The sequence below is a fragment of the Necator americanus genome, chromosome I (genome assembly GCF_031761385.1).
Source record: "Necator americanus strain Aroian chromosome I, whole genome shotgun sequence".
NCBI lineage: Eukaryota > Metazoa > Nematoda > Chromadorea > Rhabditida > Ancylostomatidae > Necator > Necator americanus.
Genome location: NC_087371.1, coordinates 20,228,915 through 20,238,656, shown reverse-complemented (window position 1 = coordinate 20,238,656; position 9,742 = coordinate 20,228,915). Strand labels below are relative to the sequence as shown.

Sequence of the window (9,742 nt, the reverse complement as noted above, 5' to 3'; positions counted from 1 at the left end):
TTGTCTTAATAAGGCACTGATACACTCATTATTCCATCACAGAAGTCATCACAGAAAATAATACGAAATCACGAAATAGGTAAAAACACGAATTAAGGAAAACACTAAATAAAAGTGATAATCACTTTAAATTTCGCTAGAGGCCTTAGGATGAAGAAGCAGCGGGAATGAGTGGTACAATGGGATCATGGTGAGTCAGAAACGGTCACATATGAATTGTAAGTCGATCAATATTAAAAATCAAAAATCAAAATTACTTATCGCATATTCATTTTCTGAATGGATGCAAGGAGAACCTCTCGATGTTTCTGTCGAATCTCCGTTTGCCTTCTGGTTAATGCATTACGGAAGCACTCAAACAAAGGGGCGAAATTGACTTTCGGCTTTGGCGGAGATTCGTCTTTCCTAAAAAAAAAGAGTATGAAAAAGGATTCACATAAAAATCCACAATCTTGAGAACACTATGAAATTCATAAATATTCAAGAGCTACCGAGAATAATAGATCTTTAATGCTAACCAGGAGACTCACCTAAAAAAAGCAAAAAAAGTTTACATCTGCTTATTACGCGAATTTTCAAAAACATTGTAGAGATCAGAATTCATAGTTTAAGAACATACAAACCAAAAATTCTGCGTGCGGATACCAAGTATACCATAAGCATGAGATGTTAGTAAGGATAAAAAGATAAAGTTTCTGGCGTTAATCGATCCACTTGGGATGCGCCCCCACGTTCACTTCAATTCAGAATAGTTTGAGGTTTACGAACGTGTAGCCGACCTATACAATGACTTGCGGTGGCTAGTCGATGTGCCAAACCAGTGTTTTTATCCTCCCAGACAAGTCTGGTACCAATTTATCGACGAGGGATGAAAGGCTTGGTGAGCACTAGGGCGGATTCGAACCTCCGATCGATCGTGCAGGAAGCGGAACTTCTAGCCGTACACTACACCCGCCTATCGAGATGTTAGTAGCAAGACAATAAAAAAGAAGTAGACTGAAATTCTTAGCTAGAAAAGGTACATTCACCCACGGACCTTCCAAAACGAGAAAAAAGCTTTCTGTGATGCGAAACAGTTGGTTAAAATGTTCAATGTGGAACTAGTGTTACGGATCCAGCGATCAATTAAGCAGTTAACATAACGACTGTAAATATACCACGCATAGCCCAGCACTCTGCACGAGCAGTCACACAAAGAATGGCCACGGTAGTGCAGTGTTTACCCCTTGGATTATTCTTAGTCCCACTATCCAAACTTTGCCTCAAGTCGCACCGCGGTGATGTGACAAGAGATAACATCCACAAAAGTGTAGTAAACCTGCGGAAACGACTGCAAGTTTTCAGATTGTCCATAACTTTACACTTACAAAAGGAAGAATGCGAAAGCAAAAATTTTTAGCATTGTAGCTGTCTCAGCAACTATATAGAGCTCGATTTTGGCAGTTTTCATAGTAATGCGCAGACGAAATGTGCATCTACCCGAACGGAACAATTAGAATCGCACAAAACAAAAAGCAGGCGCAAAGCAAACCCAATGGTTGAAGACGCTTGCGGTTATCTTTGATTCCTAAATCAAACAACAATTCGTTACGGAATCTGAACTGCAGTCTCCAGTTGCCTAATCCTTCAACTTACTTCATTCTGGGGGGCGTTCAAAATGTACCCAATCAAACTTATATCCAGCTTATATATGTGCCCGCAACTAGAGGTACAGGACGTAGGTCCTGCACGTGAGATCGTGAACATCCTTCCTCGCGGAACGAGCTGTGCATCCGCGAGCGTTTCTACGCTAATTATTAGATATTGTGTTTTATTATCGTACCAGTCTGAATGTCCGGCTAAAGCCGGACTTCAGACTTTCCGTGGTTTCAGCTTCGCTTCCCTTCACTGATCAATGAAAGTTAATAGTGGTGGTGTTTTCTGTGAAATTAGATTTGTGTTTTTTTTAACAATGCTTTCCTTCTCTTCTTTATATTATAAATTAAGGCGAAAGATTAAGGAGTTTTCCTTCTAAACGCGTCAATTTTACATTTGGTGAATATTCGACCATCAGCTGCAAACACTCCTTCGATGCGAGATTAATGTAGGTACTATTTGAAAGCATTACTCAAAGTATGGGTATTCCTCTTGATTTCCCCCAATAGTTATCACAGAATGATGTTTTAACATAAAATGACGTGAAAGACATCATTCTACTGATAATGATAACGTCCCACGTCAGATCGCATAAACATCTTGCTACTATTTAAGCAACCGTTTGCATGCGTGTTTCCACTTTCTGAGAACGGCATGCTACAAACTTGAGGCACGCGGAGGAGTCATAAAGGTGAAGAGCAAATCGCCCAGTGGTCACGGCTATGAAACGGCTCCAACCATTTATCTTTTTCATCATTCACACTAAGTTATTGCGCACCAATGACCGGGTCCAAAGACGCCGGTGGATCCCTCGCATATTATAGCAATAAGGCGCCGGTGGACCCGTCGCACCCCCTTTTTCGAATTTCGTGAGAGAGAGAGAGACAGACAGACAGACAGACAGACAGACAGACAGACAGACAGACAGACAGACACACAGACACACAGACACACAGACAGACACACACACACACAGACTGACTAAGCTCGTTGTTATATATCATGATTTTCTATTGCTAGGTCTCTAATAGCCGATCTCCTAAGAAAGTGAACTAACCCAATAATAGTTAGAGCTGGAACTGCTTGTAACCGCTTATGTAATGTATGGAATGCATCCGACTGCGGCATTAGCATTAGCAACGCAGACAACACAGTGGAGAGGGATCGTTGATGGCAAGCAGAAAGTAGATCCATTCGAACATCTAAAACGTAAGCTACAATAAAGTTAGCGCTCATGAAATCGTAGCACATGACATAAAAACAGCTAAGTCAGGAAAAGTTAAAAGTAAAACTTTAGTACTACTTACGTTTCCTACAGCACAGATACAAATTATGTGAATTGGAACGTAACAAATGTACGACAAATATATTTCACAAGACAGAAACTCACATGCAAGGACAGGACTTTCTATCATATTCACGAGCTTGTCGATTTCAACGAGCACGTCCAGCGTCATGTCCACCTAAGAAAAGTATTAGATAGGAAATCTTTATCGCACAATAGCTGAAATGAATAGCATGAGAAAATGAACAGAATAAAAGTAAAAGCCTTTTGTTGCGGTGCTTTAGTCTACCATGTTTATGTTTACTGTTAAATGTTTACTTAGATTAGATTTTTAGGGTAACCTTAGGGGTAGTCTTTTGCTAATCATACAAACGACAAGAACTAAACCTCAAGTTGAGAATGACGAGGACAAAAAAAGGATCAAAAAGAAGTTTTCAAAAGTGCCAAAACAGTCACCTTAGACAACATCATGGCAATCTCAGCTGCTTGGGCATAGTTTTGAGATAGAAGACAAAGTCCCAGTAGAGCAATCGGTCGGTGACACCAACATCGAAATACACACTCAAAAAGTGAGATCGAGTCCTACAAAAATCAAGTACTGGTCAATTACGAAGAAGCGGTAAAAAACCCTCACTTTGCCTTCGAGCATCCTTAATTGATCCCGCAGAATAAACAGTTCTGTTGCTGTAAGTAGAACCCCATGTAACATTGAAACAACATTCTGGAATCCAAAAAAAAATCGAAAAAGTGAGGTCCACTAATACAAACTAAAACCGAGCCCTACCTGTATAAACGTTATGCTTTGCTCTCTCAGCAGCAATACACAAAGAGCTCGGTAAATGTGTGCGGGTTCCATCAAAAGGCAGAGTTGTCTGAAAATGAACGATAAAATTCGCAAAACATTCGTTCTCTAAAAAGACAAATACCTTATAATTAGCACACCCCGATCATTAAGTAGTGCTGGCTCTGCTCGAAACATCTCAAGTAAACTTAAGGCGAACTTGACCAGAGAGGGGGAAACTGGTGACAGCTACAAGGGAGAATGGATGAACTCTATGCTTTCTAACCACAAGTGAGATAACGAAGTAGATTTAACATTATTGACGGTGTCTTCGGTTAACTGGAAACTTTTCAAATCGACATCATACCGACCAGCATTTGAGTGGCAAATATCAGATAACAAATGGAGATCGAGTAGAAGCACCTGGAAGAAATAGAAGCGAGGAAATAGAACCAAAGAAAAAAAAAATGAAATCTGAAATAATTTTAAAGATGATATGAAAACAAACCTCATCCGATGTGTCTGACAACGTTCCAAGTAAGACCGGAAAGATCCGATCCATATGCAGAAACACCTGGAAAAAAACTGACGGGTAATCCAGGAAAAATCCTGAATGTTTAAAGAGGAAATAAAATGATCGTCAGATGATTAACCCTTATATGCTTTGCAAAGAATGCGCAGAAGTGGCTGCATTATCATACCTGTGAAGGCATAGTAGCATTGAGGTGCCTGATCCAATTGAGTACAGCTACACGCGTCTCTCTTTTTTCATGAACCACAAATTTTAGAAGGACTTCTTAAAAGATGACAGAACATACAAGCAATAAACAATAAACAAATAAGTGAATTTGGAAAATGGAACCAACCGATGACATAGTTAACAGTTTGTTCCTCTATCTTTGTGTCGGCCCCAATCAAGGTCATTAGATAGTCATTCACGCTTCTTGCTGAGAAGAAAAAAAAATGAGGAAAGCGCCGACAAAACTGTGAACTAGACAGAAGGTGGTGGAGAAGTGATAAAGGTGGATTCATTGAATTCGTTGATATTTCAGTGATCCCACAATGCATTTCACACAGCTTTCATATTTAAAATATTTATAAACTGTTTTATGTTTTCTGCAGAGAACGGAGCGGAGCAGTCTAACCGGTTCTGAGATGATTTTAAGCGTTTAGAAATGCGAAAGACAGCACCAACAGACGTTATTTTCTATGTTGAAGTAGTACAAATAAAAATCCACATTCTCCCAATGAAACCCAAACTAATGAAGATAGAGATGTCACACAGTGTGCAAACAAGTGTTGAAAAGTCCATTTCAGTGAAGGAGAAGAATAGCGAGAGGATAAAAATACGCAGATTAGAGCGAAAACAAGCAAACGGCGCCAGACAGGGAGAGATCAAGTTTCTAGAGAAACTATATATGAGAACTTGGAAGACATTATGATTCATGATAAACTGCTACTTACCCTTAAGCGCCTCGCAGTCCAAAGATGGTAAAACAGCCGTCAGATAGGAGGATAAATATGGCAACATTTTCTCTTTGTATATACTGAAACACATTCAAGAACATGAACCGTATCCAGTGCCCAGTGAGGACGGCTACTTAGAGAAAGGAAGTGAAAGAAACTCGCACCGTATAAACTCATCCATCCATATCAATGCAAGTTTTCTACCTAGCGGAGGTTCATCCTCATGAGCATGAGCGACTAAGACGCTAACCATTTGAGAGCGATCCTCCTGTAAGCATCCTTACTTTTATACTTTTACTTTAATAACTTTTCTAGTACGCAAATCTTTTCAGCTATTTCAACGTTATAAGTTTTTCACAAGGAAAAGATAGAAAATATTGTGTTATTACATTTCGTTTTGAAGGTTCAGATGCAATCTGAAACTTCAAAAAAAAAACCAAAACCGTAGATAATTGAGAAGATAATCGGTGCATGTCAGAGACCCTGAAGCAGAAGCTTTCGCTGCTCCTCTGCTAACACGTGCTTAACACGTCCTTTATGGCGTCGTGAAGTTGGCAGACACCACAGTCATTGCTTTCAGAAAATAATATAATGTTAGGAGAGAACGAGCTTCAAGTTAAGTCTGCAACGCCAAAGACTTTTGGGAAACATCATCTTCCATTGAACAGCACCTGTTAGAAGCGGGTATAAACAGAAGTAGCTAAAACCTGAATGTATTTCGTAGCACATTGAAGATAAGTAGAGATTTTGGTTGCAAAAGGAATAATTCTCAGACTCAAGAAGGAACGTCATCACCCAATAGTGAAAGTCGTTACAAAAACCAATATTTTGTGCAAAATCAACATTGATGCGAACATCTAATGCTCAGGACAGATTTATTTTTGTTCTATTTATAACAAGACTCAACTACAGAGAGGTATATGACTTACGTGACTCAAAGAATCTGGATTATTATGGATTCCTTGCAAGAACTGCCCCAAAAGAGTTTCGGTGACATCTCGTACAGCAGGTTGCCCGTCAGCTAGCATTCGAAATAATCCGTCGGAAACCTCAGATACGTATGGTAGGATGTTGAATGCAGGTGTTGAAAGCATCACATTCAGCTGAAAATGGAAAGCGAAAACGACTGAAAAAAATCAATGCGACGGATTACTATTAAAAAAAAACAAACCCAATGCACAATGAACTTCCGATTGGAACTTGTCTGGACGTAGATACGGTCTCGTATAAGACTCATGAGATTAGCGATGTCAAAATCTTCTTTCGACACTACGATATCCTAAATATCTTAGTTCTGGAGTTTTTTAAACAATGAACGTCTCTGAACTATGGCAACAACAGTAGTCAATACTCGTTTCGTCTCTATTCGGTTAAACTAAACACTTTTCACAACTTGACAACTTTCACATTAGTAAGAAGAACCCAGAATTCAATTGCCTTCGTACCCAATCCATCAGGAAAATAAGTAGCTAGTAAACTATATCTAGAATACCAGCATGCAAAACTAACCATGAGTAATCGATCCAATAGTTCCGCTCCACTCCGCACGTTTTGATCGGTATCTGCAGAAAGCTGAAAACACCATAATTTACGGGTCAATAACTTGAGGAAATAACTACAAATTTCCTGAACACTGAACTATTGTAAGGTCAAAACGATATATCCTTGTTAGCACCATTATTTGCCACAATTCGCGAAGGTCCCACTCTGGCTGTCCGCACAGTTCAGACCCGCGCGGGCGCGCGGCTCTGAACTCTGGGGCAGAATTTGATTCCAATTTTAGCTCGACTGTGCCGCTTCGAGCTCTGAACAAATCTGAGGGCAGACATGGAGTATTTGTATAGGAAGGGAAAATAGGGAGGGGGAGGTGACTCCGTCCATTTTTAGCTCAAAGACTGGCCGCTATCGAGCGCAACCTCTTGTACAAAATCCACTAAATGCACCGCGCTTCGTGTAGTTTTGACCCTACTATATGCGGTGAGGTCACAGTAGGAACATTTGATCATGAGAACAGCAGTCGAAGAAAATGTGATTTAACTGCGATCTAATCTACCAATCCCATGAAAGCTATTGCTTTTTAAGCTGAACACACGACTGATCAAAGTGAAAACAAGAATAACGAGAGTGAAGTAAAATTCGGCCGCTGTAGTGAAAATGGAACTTGTTTGTAGTGCATAGTGGTCCCCATAGCGTATAAAACCCTCGATACTTTCACAACTGCAACTGCCAGCCTAACAGAGACCATTCTACGATCCGTAGGATCATCTCAACATCATTTGGAGAACGTTCACTGGAATGTTCTTTTAAATTTGACTACTTACACATTGTGTCTATTTTTATGAAATTTTTCTTAGAATGGTTTTAAATGAGTAACACCTTCTTCTGTAGATCTCTATTGAGAAGACATTCAATGAACAAAGATTACAGTATGCAAAGACTTTCCTTTATGAGTCCACTAAAATACCACTTTTTTGGAAAAAGAAGAGTTTCAGTATTATAGAAATCAGAATGAGAAGAAATTCTTATGTAATCTTACAGATCAACAGACGCACTGACTTAACACTTTCAGTACCACTCGTATCACCTCATATTATCCTCTTAAAATGCAGGAGCTTTTACAGCTTCAGAAGAAAAAAGTTAGGAATCTTAAAACCAAAAGAAGTTGAAGTAATTACGAGGAAGTGAAATATAAGACTAAGAATTAAGAAGATGCAATAATTAGTACAGTTACTCTTAGGGTCAAAACGACGTGAAGCTCGGCACAACTGCGTCAGCGGCTCTGCTCGAAGCGGGGCGGTGTAGCTGGTATTCGGGATCGAGGTAGAACTACCACTCGTTTCAGCGACTGCAGCGATGAGTGCTGCCAGTGACGGTCACTTCTCGATCTTAACCGCCCCGCTTCACCCACAGCCGCTTACGCAACTGCACCGAGCTTCAGGTGGTTTTGACCCGACTATACAAGCTACTTGGAGTTAGGGATGGTTCTGTCTTGGATGAAGAACTGAAAAGAACAAACCTTCCACAACACATCAAACAATTGATCGAAATGACTCAGTACGGCAACTTTGCATATCTTGACGATATTGTACAACGACTGAAAAATGATTATTACAAACATTTTGGCGTGTGAAAAAGGAAATACTCGGGAGTTGAGCTTTCATGCATTTGGCGCATTCACACTTTTTCCATAACGTGTGTGGTAGCGAATGCTAGCGAACAATTATTTTCGAGCGGTAGGGATTTTGACGGTAACTTACCTCGCAAGCGTAGTAGCGCACACGTAAATCAGGATCATTGAAACATGACAGTACTGGCTCTATCAGGTGTACTGTGTAGGGTGGAGCATTCTGTAATATCCATAGAAGACGTTTCCAAATGAAGAATAGGAGAGGAAAGCGGAAGTGAGATACCTTTCCTAGTGCAATAGCAGCTGCGGCTAATCCGATTAAACCTCCTTTGCGAGTATGTCCATTGGCAGCCATTGCAAGTTCTCGAAGAACGGTAAGAAGTTTGTCGAGTTGGGTGAGCTGATTTGTAGCATGAAGGTCCCGAACTAACCTATAAGATGACCGCAACTGAACCCTAGTGCAATAGTTCTTTGAAAAGAAGAATAGAAAGGAATAGGGCTGAGAATGGCTCATTTTGACAATTTGAAGCATGCAGGTATCCATCTGTATAACCAAAAAATAGTAGGGCAGAAACGCAGTAGGAGAGGAGCAGTCCGATCTTTTCAATTTTTCGGTTTTCCGCCGTGAGGGAGTATTTCAGGGGTTACTTAAGAGCTGAGAAAGAATATGGCATCCACTCAGCATACAAATTAAATTGGTGAACGGAAAAGAAAAATGAAATCAGTCATCAGAAACACTCCTCGTGGTTAACCTAAGTCTTCTCAAACGGGAAAGCAGCAAGAATTCAGATTACGGAACACTGATATTAGCATAAATCTGAGCATTTCCCGTAAAATAGGAATCCCAACAGTTTTCAAAATTGTTCGAAATTGAGCCAAAAAGGACATCAAGAGCATTTCCAATTCCAACGAATGAATGAAATTCGAATTCTTTCGTGAACTTGTCTCCCCAACCTCAACATTGGGTCCCGCCTACTCAGTCCTTCAACTACTTTAGCAACCAAAATAGGAGTTACAAACAGAAATATTTCCTTTAAACCTCACCTCAGAAATTACAAAAAGAACTCACTTCTCTATATCGAGCGCTGCAGCTTTCCTCTTCTCATAGAGTTTGTCAGTCAAAGTGCGCACAATATTAGGTGTTAGCGGGGCGTATTGATTATCAGTCATTGTTTAACCGTATGTAGAAAGTTCAGCATACATCTGGGCAGATCTTTTCCTTAAAAAAAAGCCCGACGAACCCATGAATATGACTTTTTCCGGCGGTTGCGACACGGCCCGCCTCTTGGAGCGCGACATGTCCGAACTTCGTCAGTTTGGGGGAGACCGGGATCTGAGTGTTATGGGAGGATCTGCAGCGTAATATGTAACATCGTCTCGTTCGAATAGGTGCCCATCCTCCGAGTCTGTGGCCTTTATCCTCTTGTGCCAAAATCACCCACTTTTC

General features: G+C 40.4%; 1 protein-coding gene across 1 annotated transcript; it reads right to left on the bottom strand.

The window, feature by feature from the left end:
• Nucleotides 1-257: 257 nt before the first annotated feature.
• Nucleotides 258-9,465, bottom strand: RB195_006302 (uncharacterized protein; the record flags this gene model as incomplete). Its single annotated transcript, XM_064179322.1, has 20 exons — nucleotides 258-405; nucleotides 2,693-2,837; nucleotides 3,026-3,098; nucleotides 3,377-3,502; nucleotides 3,555-3,641; nucleotides 3,705-3,792; nucleotides 3,847-3,950; nucleotides 4,017-4,124; nucleotides 4,210-4,275; nucleotides 4,403-4,497; nucleotides 4,568-4,648; nucleotides 5,166-5,248; nucleotides 5,333-5,436; nucleotides 6,098-6,271; nucleotides 6,340-6,447; nucleotides 6,678-6,740; nucleotides 8,185-8,262; nucleotides 8,426-8,515; nucleotides 8,579-8,726; nucleotides 9,365-9,465. 20 exons carry the CDS (start codon nucleotides 9,463-9,465, stop codon nucleotides 258-260), a joined length of 2,070 nt encoding a protein of 689 aa, XP_064036284.1.
• Nucleotides 9,466-9,742: the final 277 nt, after the last annotated feature.